The sequence below is a fragment of the Pholcus phalangioides genome, unplaced genomic scaffold (genome assembly GCF_987345545.1).
Source record: "Pholcus phalangioides strain wild (caught in Gottingen) unplaced genomic scaffold, Ppha-v1.0 ptg000022l_1, whole genome shotgun sequence".
Classification (NCBI taxonomy): domain Eukaryota; kingdom Metazoa; phylum Arthropoda; class Arachnida; order Araneae; family Pholcidae; genus Pholcus; species Pholcus phalangioides.
In genome coordinates this window covers 5,944,770-5,961,831 of record NW_028301615.1, presented here as the reverse complement: position 1 = coordinate 5,961,831, position 17,062 = coordinate 5,944,770, and the positions used below count along the sequence as shown (strand labels likewise).

The 17,062-nt window shown below is 39.1% G+C and overlaps 1 protein-coding gene across 1 annotated transcript in view; it reads right to left on the bottom strand.

Annotated features, from left to right (window-relative positions):
* Positions 1 to 16,217, bottom strand: part of Non3 (Ribosome production factor 2-like protein Non3) — a 118,986-nt gene extending 102,769 nt beyond the window's left edge. The window contains exon 1 of the mRNA XM_089250162.1: positions 15,925 to 16,217. Within this exon, the coding sequence (XP_089106288.1) occupies positions 15,925 to 15,947 (23 nt within the window). The 5' untranslated portion in view covers positions 15,948 to 16,217. The remainder of the gene's footprint in view (positions 1 to 15,924) is intronic.
* Positions 16,218 to 17,062: the final 845 nt, after the last annotated feature.

Sequence of the window (17,062 nt, the reverse complement as noted above, 5' to 3'; positions counted from 1 at the left end):
TACATTGTGTCATTTTTATTGAAACTATGCAAAAGTGTGGAAAATTGAAAATATCCAGAGTATAGAAAATTACGCAATAATAATACTATACAAAATTGCACAAAAATAATACAATACTAAATTATACAAAAATACACTCATGTCCATAAATTAAGGATAATTCAGAATCACACGGAAATCGAAATCTAAAGTAAAAATTTCACCTGTAGAATTATCACCTGCAAGAACGATATGCAAATTTCATGAAGCCACCAGATGATGCCGATAGTATGTCACAATGACGAGAGTGTAAGGGGGTGGGGGTATATAAGGAATGGTGGCAAAGAAGTAAAATTATTCACATTGTAAGACGCTCAGTGCCATAAGCGAATAGTTATGACACAGAGGACGCATGCGGATGATTTTTTACGTGGTAGAATTATCGCCCACCTGGAATGTGGGCGTACTCAGATGGAAGTATCCGAGGAACTTGGAATTGCCCAAAGTGTCATCTCTAGGCTTTGGCAACGATTCCAAGATAACTAATGTCAGTAGACGTTACAGTACAAGTCGCCCCCGAGTTACAACGCCGAATGAAGACCGGTATTTGGCAGTAACTGCCAAAAGAAGCAGACGGAGCACAGCATCCGACCTGTCTCGTCAGCTATCTGCAGCCACGGGTACCACAGTTTCAAGGCAAACCGTGTACAGACGTATAGGAGATATTGGTCTATATGCTCGCAGGCCTGTCAGATGTGTTCCGCTTACGGCAACTCACTGTCGGCAGCGATTAGCCTGGAGTAGAGAACATGCAATTTGGACATCGTCACAGTGGGCTTGTGTGATGTTTTTCGACGAGTCCAGGTTTAGCTTGCAGTATGATTCACGTTGGACTTTCACATGGAGAACGTCAGCTACCCGTTACCACCAAGACAGCATCATTGAATGACACCGTTACGGTGGTGCAGCATTGCTCGTTTGGGGTGGAATTATACTGGGTTCCAGAACAGATCTGCATGTTCAAACCGGAACCATGAAAGCCCAAATTTATCGGCACATCATTCTGGAACAACATGTACGTTTGTTTAGGGGTGGCATGGGTGCAGAATTTGTGTTTATGGATGACAACGCCCGTCCTCACCGAGCAAACATCGTAAACGAATGCCTTGAATCTGAGGATATACCCGTATGGAATGGCCAGCATTCTCACCTGACTTGAACCCGATAGAGCATGTGTGGGACATGCTTGGCCGATGAGTTGCAGCCCGTCAACCACCTCCTACATGTGTACCGGAACTTCGGAGAGCATTGCTTGCTGAGTGGAGTGATCTACCCCAAGATGAGATTGATAATTCGATACTCAGCATGCCTAGGCGTTGTACGGACTGTATTTCATTGCATGGGAGACATACAATGTATTAACCATCATACCAACAACCATGTAATAGTAAGTTTTTGGTTTTTGTAAAGGAGATATTTTTTACAATTGCTCCAGGGAGCAAAAATCGTAGTTTTTATGAATGGTATCATACATACACCATCGTTTTTGTTCTTTATCTTTTGTTTAATAAATGGGTTTATGAATAAGTAACGTTTGTTTTGTTTCTGAACCTTTATTTGCCGGAGCTGGCATTATCCTTAATTTATGGACATGAGTGTAATACTATTCAAAATTACACAAAAATAATTTTACACACAACATTGCATAATATAAAAAATATTCAAAATTATAGGAATTAAAACCAAAATTAACAAAAATTAAAAATATTATTAAATATTAAGAAAACATTGCAAAATATTACATAATACAAAAAAAAATTGTACAAAAAATAAATAACATACCAGTTTAAAGCATATTACATGAAATAACCCTTTTGAAATTTTTCATTTTCGATGTATGTTTTATGTTTGAACGTTTCTTTAATATGCTCTTACGTATTTCTTCTTTCTCTTTAACTTTTCTAACGTCTTCATATAGGCTTTTGGACCATCACATGAAAGAAACATTTTAGTACCCTATTTATAGCCATCATTTTCTTCTCATTGTTGTTACTGAACATAAGCCATAATGTGAAAAACTCATGCATAAATTCATATGGAAAACTTTTCAAAAAGCGCTGTTTCAATTCTATTTATTTATTAGAGTGCTTGTGGATACACGATGGTCTGGTGCGTACACGAATAAATCGGAAGGTTTTCCGACGCGTGAGCTGGCCACATACAGTTGTCCATGTGAGAAGCACGGATTCTCCAAATCTAGCCTAATCTTATACGTTGTCGCTTTACCTGGTATTCCGTTTTGAATGCTGAAATTGATGGCATTGATGGCGTTGTTTGTAGCTGCTAATATAGCACGTACACTGAACCACTGATGATTTTTGTAATTCCGCACTATGTCTGGGAAAACTTTTCTAATCAATTCATCTTTGGTTGATATCGTCTTACAAAAGTTTGTTGGCAATGTGATACATTGTGTAGATCTGTCGATTGCCATCTTCCCATTCCCAATAACCAGCAATTGTTTTGCGAAACGTTCGGCGGATGCATCATTTTGTAGTTGAACACGCATATTGGTTTTCAAAGTCAATTTCTTTACATGTCGCCATTGGCGATTCACAATATGCACCTGCTGATTTCTTTGGGGCTTGCTTCGTAGTCACATATGTGACTTGTTACTACGATGTTTTGAACGTAACTGTTGCCATCTTACAAAACAGTAATAATGAGAATAAACGATAAAAAGGAAGAAAACAAAAATAAAACGATCCCCGATCGTCCATACTCCCGCCCCAAAAAGGTGACAGTCAATAATCGACTGGCAAACGACACAGATGATTCACGGAACGTTTGTATAAACCATTCACAGTCTTGATTTCCACAACTCTGACCTTTCCGTCGTCACCTGGAAAGACTTGGGTCACTCGAGCCAAGTGCCACTTGAGGGGAGGCGTGTCTTCCTTCAAGATAACGAGATCGCCGACTGCTATGTTTGACGTTTCACATTTCCACTTCATCCTTGCTAGAAGACTGGTCAAATATTCCCTGGACCATCGATTCCAGAAATCCTTTTGCAATTTTTGTATCTTGGCCCATTTGGCTTGTAGACTTCCTGATGCTTTACCATCACCTTCGGGTACAGCAGCCATTGGAGTACCGATGAGAAAATGTCCAGGAGTCAAAGCTTGCAGCTCGTTTGGATCTTGGCCGAGTTGAGTTAGGGGTCTTGAATTCATGCAAGCTTCAATCTGGACTGTCAGAGTAGTGAACTCTTCATAAGTGAGAGCACTTCCCTTGCACATTTTCAACAGATGACGCTTTAAACATTTGATGTTGGATTCCTATAGTCCACCAAAAAGAGGTGATAACGGAGGAATGAAGTGCCAATTGATTTTTTCTTGAGAGATAACTTTCTGCACATCTTGGGATTTACAGAGTTCGAACTGTGCTTTTAAATAATTGGCAGCACCCTTGACGTTGGTTGCATTGTCCGAATACATATCTGTGGGATTCCCTCTTCTGGATATGAATCTTCTAAATGCTGCAAGGAAAGCTGCAGTACTTAGCTCTGACACGATTTCAATGTGAATTGCCTTTGTTGTGAAGCATACGAACAACGCTAAGTATGACTTGAGTTGAACCTTCGACCTCTTCAATATCGGCTTCGTTGTAATCGGTCCGGCAAAGTTTACACCAGTTCTTTGGAACGGTCTGCAGGTAAATTACCCACCATTGACGTCTCAGGTCGTGCCTTGAATCTGTAACAGGTTACGCACCTGTTGAGTATTTTTCTTATGGTGCTTCTACCAAACGTAATCCAGAATTGCTGTCGAATCATTGAGAGAACAAGTTCAGCTCCAATATGAAGGTATTTGAGATGGAAATGTTCCACTATCAGGGATGTCAGATGATGATTTTTAGGCAGGAGCAATGGATGCTTGGTACTTGTACTAAGATCCGAATGTTTCAACCTACCACCCACTAGTATCAAACCCCTTGAATCGATGAATGGACTTAGTGACAAGAATTTGTTTGTGGGTGGAAGGGGATTTCCCTTATCAAGAAAACTGTGTTCATCCTTGAACTCTGAGTTCTGCACGATCCGAACTAATGCTAGAGTAGCATAATTTAATTCAGAAGCACTTAGTGCACCAACGATTTTGTTCTTGGATTTACAGTTGTGGATGAATTGAAGACTCAAAGCAGCAACACGTTGAAGTTTAACAAACGATGAATACTTGCTGATCAAACTCCATTCTTCCACAATTTCGTGAGATTGGGTTGCATTCACAGACTTCTTTAGTTCTAATTCATCCTCCATCAACTGGTCTGAAGGGTCAGAATTGGATGGTATCACCAAACCACTCTCACTTAACCAATCTGGCCCTCTCCACCACAAGAAATTTTCTCTCAGCTGTGACGGTGATAATCCCCTGGAGGCACAATCAGCTGGGTTCTCCTTGCCGGAAACATGATGCCATTGATTTGGATCATTTGATAGGTGAATCTGTTTCACTCGGTTCGCGACGAATGTCCTCCACCTAGTGGGATCCGATTTTATCCAATGAAGCACAACCTTCGAGTCAGCCCACAGAATTGTGTTGCTGATTTTCAGATTCAAAGCTCCATTCACTCGTTTGGATAATTTAGCCAGCAACACTGCTCCACGCAGTTCCAGACGTGGTATGGTTGTATATTTCAATGGGGCAACCTTTGTCTTTGCACATATCAAGACTACATTCACTGCATCATCTGTAAACTCAGTGCGAAGGTAACAAACTGCACAATATGCCTTACATGATGCATCACGAAATCCATGAATGTCCATACTACTGACAGTCCTTGTACACCCCATAAGAAATCTGGGAACGGAAATGTCCTTCAGGAGAGAAAATTCCTTACTAGTTTTTCTCCATCCCCGACAAGACATGGGTCATCAAAAGGTTCATCCCAACCCCTATGATCCTTCCACAGACCTTGCATCAGAATTTTCAGGATCACGGTGGTCGGACTCAAAAAAACCCAGAGGATCATAAACCCTAGCAATCTGGGATAGGAGCTGTATTTTCGTTAGGATTTCTGTGGAAGTTTCATCAACTTGAACACTGAAGGTATCTGCACATGTATTCCATAGAATTCCCAGAATTGTTGTGAACGGAGATTTTCGAATTGAACCAGATTTGTAGAACCTTGAAGTTCCGGGGGAAGGTCATTCATAACCGCCTTGATGTTAGAGTTCCACTTTCTCAACTGGAAGCCTCCTCTTTGCATGAGTTTTATCATTGTGTTCATCAACATCCTTGCTTCACTGATGGTTGCAGCACCGGTCAGCAAATCGTCGACGTAGAAATCCTTCGATACAATCCTTGAAACATCTGGGAATTGTTGCTCTTCATCTTGAATCAGCTGCTGAATTGTTCGAATGGTCAAGAACGGAGCACAGGTTGTACCATAAGTAAGTAGTCAGTCTATAGTCCTTCAACTCCTCACTTGGCTCGTTTCTCCACACTATGCGTTGAAACTCGGAGTGATTCCTCTGAACGAGAATCTGTCGAAACATCTTTTCTATGTCGGCGGTGAGTGCAACAGCATGCGATCTGAATCGTATAAGAACATCAAAGATATCTTCCTGGAGTCTCGAACCAGAATGCAGAATTTGATTTAGTGAGATACCTGATGACATCTTGCACGAGGCATCGAACACCACCCTCAGTTTAGTCGTGCTGCTCTGCTATCTCAGGACACCATGATGCGGCATATAGAAATGATCAGTGCAATGAGTACTCGCGCTTGATTCTGGAATGAGCTCCATATGACCCAGTTCTTGGTACTAGTTCATGAAGTCCACGTATTTCTTTTTGAGTTCGGGTTGGCTTGACAAACGTCTCTCCAGTGTCTTGAATCGTTTGACTGCTATGGATCTAGATTCTCCGAACTCAGCAGTTGTAGATTTGAATGGCAGACTCACTACATACCGTCCCGAATCACTTCTCTTGACATCTGTAGAGTAAATTTCCTGGCACATGATTTCATCGGACAATTCTTCTCTTTCGGTGGAAATCGCCGGAACCGGTTGAGAATCTCGTCCACACTGGCACTACAACACAGAGTCTGAGTGCAGCTAATTTCGAGTCCTTGCCGTGTCCCCTTAGCCGGCCCTTCCAGTCAGTATCCATCTCAGTTTTGTCCTCACTGCAAGTGGAGCTCTAGGCATTGAGAGTCGTTCAGGCTCCAGAATATCGAAGAAAACATCTGCACCTAGAATTATATATTTGAAGACAGTTTTTCGACAACTAATGCTGTTGTTGTATGGATTTGACCCTTGCCGCAACTTGCGATGAACTTCAGATTCACTTGTGCTGTCGAAACGTCACATATTTCATCACTGACGCCTAGAATTGAATGCTTAGATTTGTTGAATATCAGTCCTACTTTCTTACAACAGTCCTTGGTTATGAGAAATGTTTGGGAGCCACTATCCAGGAGTGCTTGACGTTTTACATAATCACCACGGCACCTACAGACATTTACGAGTGCTGTAGACCAGTGTTTCTCAACCGCCAGGCCGTGACATCAATCGTACCGGGCAGCGAGAATATATTCATTACCCTTTCATTTTTCAAAGTTATTTTTCAAAGAGTATTTTCACGAATAACTAATTGGTTTATTTCACTATTATGGTACATATTATTTTAGTTTTTCAGTCTAAAAATCATACAAAGGAAGATGAAAAACCCTCCTAGAGTTCCAGATCAAAGGCTTCCAGCTGCAATTGTAAATTATAAGAATTTGGAGGATTCCCTTTCCCCTTATCGCATTGAAAATCCTTCGTTTTGTTGCAAGGCCCAAAGGAAAGGAAACATGTCTCTGGTCCTTCCCTCCCCCTCGAAACTAGTATTTTTAATTGTGTTTTTTTTCTTTTCGTATTTTTGAGTATCCGTGTTCATGAGACCCAAACAATACAGCAGGGGTGGAGAATGTTCTTCCATACTCTCCGTCCCTTTCCCCGAAAATATCCTACTGCTTCAGGGCTCTCTCTGTTGACAACCAGATGACCCTGTCGTTTGCGTGTCCACGGTTTGCCATTGTCGGCACCACAGAAAATGTCCTGAAGACAAAAATAATGCCATGAGAAAACTCTGCATCCCACGTTCCTTGGAGACTGGAAAAACATCTGTGCTACTCGCCAAGCTGCATAACTTCAAAGGGGAATAATTGCGAGTGATTAGGAAAATTTCCGGGCAATAGAAAACCACCATCGACCATTGGACCCGTTTATTTATGGCCAGTGGTAAAAACCTCTTCACGATTTAGTATGTGTTCTCAGAAAAGAACGAAGTATTTCACATATGCGTGGCAAATCTCAGAGACTAATCAGTGAAGCACCATCTGTATACAGAAAATAATGTGTTTTTGAATCGGTCATCAAGGTGCACATAACTACTGGTGATAACTCGAATACTGTTTTCTTTGCAAAAACGCAGTGAATTACGTTGCGAAAGTTTTCGTTTTGATTTCTTTTCCAGTGTGTGAATAGGTTCACAAATCTCAATTTTTGTTAAAAAATAGAGAAAAGTTTTAGAGTAGAAAAATCGCGATCAAAGTTTTGTAATTTATCAAGTTACACAATTTAACATAAGCATCTATCCTGAATATACCAAAAAGTGTTTCGCCCAAAAATGAACAATTTTCTGCTCTTCAGCAGACTTTTATGGTGAGTTACAATATAGATGATTTTTTTATATCATTACCTTCTTTCTAGCTAAGATTAAATGCAAAGTTCGATTTTAAAATATATTTTACACTAAGTTATTAAAAAAGTGCTAATAAATAAGTGCTGCGTTGATGTCAGCTCAAAAAAAATTCCATTGCCCACTATGAATGAAAACTTCATATTTTTACACACTATGCGAAATTAGTCTGTAGAATTGAATATTAAGACGTCTCGATTGATTTGTGATCAATTGAATTTTTTAATGAGGTAGAAGCGCAGAAATGAAGAAAACGTTAAGGGGGGCTGAAGGTTGCCATTTGTCCCGTATATACGGGCTCAAGCCCTTATGCAGGAGAGTGAGTGGAGCGTTGCATTGTATATTGATTATTGGTGGCTCAGCCATCTCGTAAAATATATTGGGGGCGCTCAAACAGCCTCAGTACCCAGGTTCTGGCGCTTAAGCAATGATGATGTTTACTGCAGTTGCTGATGAAACGCTTCGTTTATGTTTTGACTTCTGCACGTTATTAATACATTACCGGAAAAAAAATGTTGCATCACTCCGCAAGAAAATAATGAATTCAATTCATTATAAATGGATTTTAATTAATTAAAATAGATTAAATTAATTAATCAATTAAAGGAGGGTTTAATTAATTAATTTATTAAATGGGTTTTTAATTAATCAGCTCGCAATCAAAATGTAATTGGTTGTTTATTAATTATTAACTTTTGAACGAGTAAACTATTCCAGACCAGCCGTAAACTCACAGCAATTTGATTCACCGGGCCGCGGTTCCAAAAAGGTTGAGAACCACTGCTGTAGATAACAGTACTTGACTTGATTTTGCTTTGGGAACATTGAAAGTGCTCGACACGGCTGCTTCTTCACTTCTAGGTGTTACGACAGGAGGCTGTACCTTGAATTCATGCAAGAGAATATGATGCTTTCCTTTACAACACTGGCAGCGGGTTGTAAACAAACATTTTGCATTGCATTTCAAATTGCATTTCCAACTTTCGGATTTCGATTTCCTTTTCCGCTTGAAGCTTGGCTTGTTCCCGTTTGTCTTGGCGTTCAGAGTCCGAAATTCTCTCATCGATGACAGTTAGCAGGAATTCTTTCATAAAGTCCTCATCATAATCGTCGTGGTTGATTATTGCAGATTTTATCTGAATGACTGTCATGTCGGTTGACACTGCTACTCCCAATGCTTGAGCTAGAACGATGAGGCATGACTCAAGCCAAAGCAAAATGATAAATGACTTGGTTACAAAACCAATTTTTGGCCAAAACAGTGCACTAGCAACCACAGATAATTCTTTGCTGTCTCTCCTCATATAATTATATTACATTCTTTTTTTGGAGTCTTCTAAAGTGCAGAGCTTGTCAACTCTCTTCAACAATGCACAGCAAATTTTGAAGACATACGTTTTTTTAAGAATGACGCTCCTTCGAGACCACTTTCAAAAGCACAGTGCAAAATGTGTAGATTACAAGATCTGATGTAAATAAGACAAGGTGAACCAGATAGTTTTACTGCATTGTCCATCATTTTTTAAAGGGATTTGTTCACATTTTACTGTTCAATGCCAGTGTAATCATTTTTCACAAATGAAGCACTTCTATTTCCAGCTCTTTGCTGAGCATTGTAAATATTGTTTATGCATTAAAAATACAGAAGACAACTGAATGCTATTGAGCCGCATCATAATCACCAAACCTAGAATAGGCCTATGTATCCAACTGCTTTGAAATGCAAATGTTTCACCTATTTGCACCGTAGTTTTGAATGATGAATGTTAGTTACTGTCCACGACCATGAAGTAATAAATACAAAATTATTTTTCCATCCAGAAAGAAGTTTTTAATGACTACTATACTTGTTGAACCCTCAAACTAAGCAAATGAAAAATTAATCAGCCAAATGGTCCACATACGTCCCCCAAATAACCTTAAAAATGATACAATTTCTGCTTTGGCAGAATCATTAATTACATTCTCCAACATTTGTAATATTTGGCAATATATCAATGATTTCCTGCTCAATTAAAATCAATTACACAAATTTTGTGGATAGGATTTGGTAAAAAGTAGGAAAAGTAAGACAAAAACTAGAAAGTAGGTCAAAACCGAGAAAGTTGGACAAAAGTAGGACATTTTACCGAAAAGTAGAACAAGTGGGAGCCCTGCAAACTCCTTCCTTTGACTAAGAGCATGCTTCCCCCCCCCCCACAAATGCAGGGGCAGACTGTATGGCCATATTGGGCACTGCTCTAGGAGGGGTGCCAAATGGAGTGGAAAGGATGAAAAAAGCTTTGTCGAGCAGAAAAAACGTGATCAGTAGCGCAAAAACAGGTTCCGCATGGGTAGATTTTTTTCCCGTCAGCCGCCCATTCGTCAAATCCGGATTTTTGCAATATGAAATTGTCATGATCTGCAACCACAGACGATAACCACACGACCGCATAATGGCTAGATGACAAAACTATGAATATTTTAGCTGGAGTTTTTGCAGATCCCGTTTTTTCGAAAAATGTTGGTAATTTGAATGGGTAAATAAATCTAGTTTTTATTCTTCGCAAAGACACGTGCGCAATTTTCGTGGGAAATAAAGCAAATTTACGCTGAATGAATGAACGCCAGGGTCTCTGCCACTGGACTTATCCTGTTGCCGAGATCTCTTCCAGCCCAGCTTCGTGTGTTCCAGACTCTGCCACGAAGCTGGGCTGGAAGAGATCTCGGCAACGGGCTAAGTCCAGTGGCAAAGTTCTGGCATTCATTCATTCAGCCCAGCTTCGTGGCAGAGTCTGGAACAAAGTGAGTGCACCGAACAGTCTGAGTGTGTAGCTAGTGTTGTGCCTGATATTTCAGTGCTGCCATCACGCAAATCTACGCTGTAGATATGCTGTCTTTGAATGCATGCAGGTTTGTAGCCACAAAATTACCGTTATTTTCAGTATATAACCCGCTGGAAAAACTCTGAAATCAGAAAATTTGGCATATTCATTCAGGGACTCTGATAGCCCGCGGGTTATACCTACCTTGCAGGGTTTAAGCTGGATATAAATTCCTTTCGCAAAAAAGCAAAAATGATGGGAAAAGCTTTAGAAAAATGCTACAATGCTAATGTAATGATTGATGGTTGGATGTCTACTCGTTGCATACTTCCTGTACGCATTTTTGCAAAAGTGACCACTACTTTTTTCGCATTTTTCGCAAAATGCGCCCATAGCTTAAACCCTGCTACCTTGAAATACAGGACTTTGGAAAGTAGTTCTACTACCTTGAAGCACAAAGTCCAGAGATAAGATTGTGGTAGATGGTGGGAAGTGAAAAGAAATTGAAGTTTCCCCCCTCTGTACCCTTTTCCTTCTCAGAAAGAACGCGTCTCATGAACAAAATTTTCATGCTTCTTTTTCCTAAATTCTAGGTATTCGACGCACTACAGTGCATTAGCGGTACCTCCGCGAACCACAAACAAGAATTTGCGCAAATGTACAGGAATTCGGCACCTTGGCGCACCATGTAGCAAGAGAATCGTTTTGCTGCAGTTTGGCGCAGCTGTTGCACCCCTGCGTCAGGAGGAAATTTAAAAAAATTCACTCTTCCCCCCCCCCCCTCTTTCGTAGTTTGCATTTTGGTCTGATAAAATGTTCAAAATCTGGTCACAGTATATATATATATAGACATTGGAGATATTCTTTCATCAGGATGATTTTGCTTTTATTTCAAAATTTTTTGTTGAAATTGAATAGTAATTGGATGCTGGTGTTTATGGCTCTCACATTAGTGATCTAGGATAGACTGGGGGGAAGGGAAGAAAAGCCTGCAAAAATAATATAGGAAGATGATGGTTCTTTCCCATATAATTCAGAATTTATTGTCATATAATGACCTTTACTAATAGTAAAATGTCCCTTATGACACCTCCTGGATCTGTGCCTGGCAATGATTTTAACGATCTGTGCTACTTTACTTCCGTATTTAACTTGAAAAATAAAATGAAGAATGTTTTAAAGGGCTCAAAATGAATAGATAACTTACAAAAATTTAACCTAAAACTTCTTAACTACGAAGACTTCACTTTAAATCATTGTTTCCATTCTGCTGCATTGCTTGAGTTTTTGGAAGACGTAACAGTGGATGAATTAGCCTAAATTATTTTTTCATTATAAATTTAAATGGCTGATGAAAATTTACATTATATTTTGAAGCATATCTCCATGTGCTATCACTAGATGCTGATATAAATGAAAAAAAAATCTAAATTATTTATGATAATGATGTAACAGAGTGGACTAAAGACAAAAGTTCAGCCAGTCATTTTGTAAAAGTCAAATACAAAATTGTTGATCAAGCATAAAAGTAAATCTTTCAATGAACTCAAAATGTTATTGGATTTAATCTGGTATGTAAATATACAGTAAAACCTCCTTAAGTGGTCACCCTGATAAGTCGTCACTCCGGTTAAGTCGTCACCCTGGTTAAGTCCTCATTTTTTTTAGACCCTTCAAGTCGTCATTTTTCTTCAGATCCTTCCAGCTCTCATAGACCACAATGTTATTAAACCCTCGTTTACTCGTCGCTAATTTCGGTTAAGTCGTCACTATGAAAAAATTTGAGAAAGAGGAACAGACTATTTTTATGGCTCCCATTAAAAAAAGAGCTTGTTAACAGCATTTCCATATGCTTAAAAGTCACCATAAAATCCTAGATACCCAAACAGAACAGTTTAAGTAACGAAAGTTACACTGAGAAAGTTCATTTGCTGACTAAGGTTTTTGGAACGTTGGGGACTTTTCAAGCTAGATCTCATTTCTGCCTGGGCTCCATTGGAGAAACTGGACAAACCGCGAGACACCCAAGCTCTGTCACAAGAAGCAACGTAAGCCCTTCGCCCCCGGGCATCTCTGGCAAAACCTAAATTTATTGATATGTCAAAGATTACATATACAGTCGAATCCTGTTATAACGAACGCCAAAAGACCGGTGGAATCACTTCGTTAAAACGAAATTTCGTTATAAAGGAATTCCAGGTTACCTAGCATTGTTCCTTAAACTTATTTGGGGGATTAGGAAAGTGTTCGTTAAAACAAGATTTTCGCTATAACAGTATTCGTTAAAACGGGATTCGACTGTAGTGCAAGGAAATCAAAAATTATGTAAATCGAAGAATCAAATGAATCAAGTCAAAGTGCAACGCAGGCACGGATAATAAATAATCATAGAAAGCATGGACTCTACTAATTTAAGGCTTGAAATTTAAACAAAATATCTTTGTTGAAAAAAATTTGACATTCTTTCATAAGTTGAGGTCTTCTGTTTACTTTTCCTGCACAGGGACCCTCCACCAATTCAAAAGTGTTCGAGATAATTTGTAGTTGCATCAATAACTACTGATGAAGAATTCAAAAACTAAAATTAAAATTCATGTATATGTAAAATTAATGTGCAATAGAGTTATGTTATGACGAAAAGCTACTTATTCAAACAGTTGCTCTGTTAGTCAAAATTAAAAATTACTAGTATAAATTAAAGTGTACAGTACATTTCACCACAATAATTTAAGCAATAAGAGATAAAAAATTGCTATTATTTTTTCTTTTGCAATCTATTAATTTTATTAATATTGTTACTTTGATTTATACTTTAATAAATTTCATATTACTTTATATGATTTTTATTATAAATTTATATGATTTTCACAACATTGCACATTAAAACTAACGGAACTCCGCTTAAGTTGTCACTCCGTTTAATTAAGCCGTCATTTTTTCTATAACTTGAGGTGATGACTTATCGAGGTTTTACTGTACTTCCTAAATGACCTTAACAGAAGGGACATTTTAAAATGTGAAATATTTCGGGACAAGAACAAAAAAATTGTTTTTAATTTTTTAAAACAGAGTTTAGAATTTTTCCCATAATTTAAAATTTTTTCAAAATTTTATTGTCAGTTTTGTTCTTCTACGGCACATATATAAAATGTGATTCCAAGTTTCTTGAAAAAAAATTCCAGAGATGTGACCTCTGAGACTTTTGAGAATTTTTTTATAAAATTTCAGAGCACTCTGGTAGTATTTTCAATTATTTTCTAGTTCATTTAATTCTCTGTCTTATGGGATTTCTTAATTTGTTTCAGATGGTATATTTTTTTTTAATCATAGAAGCAAATCCTCAAAATCTGGCTTTCCCAGCTTGAAAAAAGTGGGAACAGGGGCTGTATAATCCAGAGATTGGCGATTTCTGGCAACTTTTTTTTCGGGGTACAGGTGCTGTATAATCCAGACCGCCAAGGGCGCTATAAGTCGCCAAGTCAACCGTCATTGTTTATTTAAAAGAATCTGGATACCCGAAAAAAGTCCGGGTTTTAATTTTTTTTATACCTAGAATATGCTTATTTATACAACATGCATGACGGTCATTGTTTATTTAAAAGAATCTGGATACCAGGAAGAAGTCCGGGTCTCACTTATTTCGCCAGGTTGTCGTTCTTTCTAGAAGCTTCCATTACCCATCCATTATAGATGACGCTTAAAGCGTGGGCGATTCTGGATACCCGAAAAAAGTCCGGGTTTTAATTTTTTTATACCTAGAATATGCTTATTTATACAACATGCATGACGGTCATTGTTTATTTAAAAGAATCTGGATACCCGGAAAAAGTCCGGGTCTCACTTATTTTGCCAGGTTGTCGTCGTTCTTTCTAGAAGCTTCCATTACCCATCCATTATAGATGACGCTTAAAGCGTGGGCGATTCTGGATACCCGAAAAAAGTCCGGGTTTTAATTTTTTTATACCTAGAATATGCTTATTTATACAACATGCATGACGGTCATTGTTTATTTAAAAGAATCTGGATATCCAGAAAAAGTCCGGGTCTCACTTATTTTGCCAGGTTGTCGTTGTTCTTTCTAGATGCTTCCATTACCCATCCATTATAGATGGCGCTTAAAGCACGAGCGATTCTGGATACCCGGAAAAAGTCCGGGTTTTAATTTTTTTATACCTAGAATATGCTTATTTATACAATATGGTCGTTTAATTAAATATACTATTATGTTTTGTTTCATGATATTTTTCATATTTGAATGGATTTTTATTATTTTTTTCCATGCTGGCGATTTTTTTTTTTCGGCGTCGGCAGTGCCTAACGGCCTTGGCGACTTTTGATCGGGTCGTCTGACATGTTTGGCACCGAAAAAAAAAGTCGCCAAACTCTGGATTATACAGCACCTGTTCCAGAAAAATAAATAAAAAGGATACAGCCTTACTGGTCGAAGAAAATGTAATCCGGTTCGTGTAATCCTAACCCTCGGAACGAAAAAAACTAAATGGCTGTTCAAACGTTTGAAAAGTCACGCTAAAAACAACTAGCGAAAGGTAATCGGGAATGATCCAAGACAACAACGCTACTGCACAAAGGAAGAAAAGTTTCTTGTCCAGCTTATCGTAATTTTGTTTTGCTCATCAGTTTTGATTTTTTCTGGGGGGGGCATCGACGTGAGGAGTGAAGCGACATCCAAGCGCGAATGCGTGTGGCGAAGCCATTTGTGTCCCAGGCATGTGCCGTACAAAGTATGGCCTTTAGGTGTTTATTGATTAAATAACAATTATTTTAATATATATTATATATAATTTTTTTTACTTTCACATTTTTAATCATTCTTTGGTACTGGAGCCAATAACCCTGGCGCCAAAATTGGCAATAAAAAATCACCAAATCACGGTATACCGAATACTGGGAATTTACCTCTCAGAGAGAAACTGTTCACTTCTTTTTGGGGATGACAAATTGAAAAAATATTTGTGCGCTAGCCAATTTCTTAGGAGCCATGCATGGTATTTTGCTAAAGAAAAATGGCCTAAATGAATATTTTAATTTGTCCCTTGTTAAAGATGCAGCATAATGAAATCGAGAAATTATCAACCTTAGACTCCAACACCAATTTCGTAGTAGCTATAGCAACCTGGTGCTTTCAATATACACTTTGGGAGACACAATTTTGCTCCCCGGAATGCAAGAGCACCAGAGTTGGATTGGCAGAGACCAGTAGATTTTTCTGTCGAAATTCACCTCGTCAAAATATCCACAAAAAAGTAAATTAATTTTCCACAAGCGTGGTCATCGCCAACGTGGCCACTTTTTTCACAACAAAGCTGTTCCCAAAAAAAACGGTAAAGTATCAAACAAGGTAGCCTGCGATGGAATTCTGATAAAATTCTCACCGAACTCTTTGAATTTTCGGCATTGCTTCGGATGTTGCTTTGTTTCTTCGGTGAAAGAAAAGTATTCTACCTTCTACGAAAATTACAAAATCACTTGAGTCTAGTTTATTTCAACGGCTACTGTAAGTACACTTCTAGAACACACTGTGGTGGTTACCGAAATTAGTGATGGGCGATCCGCTCATGAACCGTCTAGAAGAGCGGCTCTTTTCAAAGAGTGAGTGAGAACCGCGGCTCTTACACTTCCATCGCATACAAGAAACTACCAAGAACAAGCAGGCTTTTGAAAACGTTGTGAAAAGAACCGTGACGGCAGACGGCTCATATTGCCGACTCCTATTGGCTACAAACGAACCGTGACAAGCCGAGAGCCGCAGAAATGAAAGTGAACCGTTTCCCGTTGAAACGCTTCTTGTAATTGGTCAGAAATGACCCGTGAATCGCTTCTTTTTTCGTTTGTGTTGCCTGCTCCTATTGGCTACAAATGAACCGTGAAGAGCCGTGAGCCGCAGAAATGAAAGTGAACCGTTGCCCGTTAAAACGCCTCCTGTAATTGGTCGAAAATGAGCCGTGAATCGCTTCTTTTTTCACTTGTGTTGCCTGCTCCTATTGGCTACAAATGAACCGTGGAAATTCAAATGAGCTGTATCTTGTTAAAAGGCCTTCTGTGATTGTTAGAACTGGTTTCTTCCCATGTCCCACACCTTCCCCTCTAAGAAGTAAGAACGCGTTGGCCACTCTTTCTCCCCCTCCCCTTTTGCTTGCTACATATACTTTTATTTTTTTACGTTCTCTTTTTTTGCTCTTTCACCTCGGACTGGGTGCACCTGTTGGAGAGGGGACGGAATTATTTTCCTTATTATTATTGTTATTTTAATTGTTAACCAGTGCAGTCTTATGAGGCGATCCCCGGGGATCTCAGATGTAGAGGGCTCGTGAGAATGAGATAATAAAATTTGCAAAAGTTTTGCGGAATTTTTAGCCCGATAGACCCGGGCCGCAACTAGGCGAGGGGGGGGGAGTAGGTGGGTCTGGTGTCCGGGCGCTGGACTAGTGAGGGAGTCGGATGCACCCTTTTAACTGCTCCTTCTACATTACACGGGGCCGCAGAAATGCGAGCTTGACCCGGCTCAAAAAG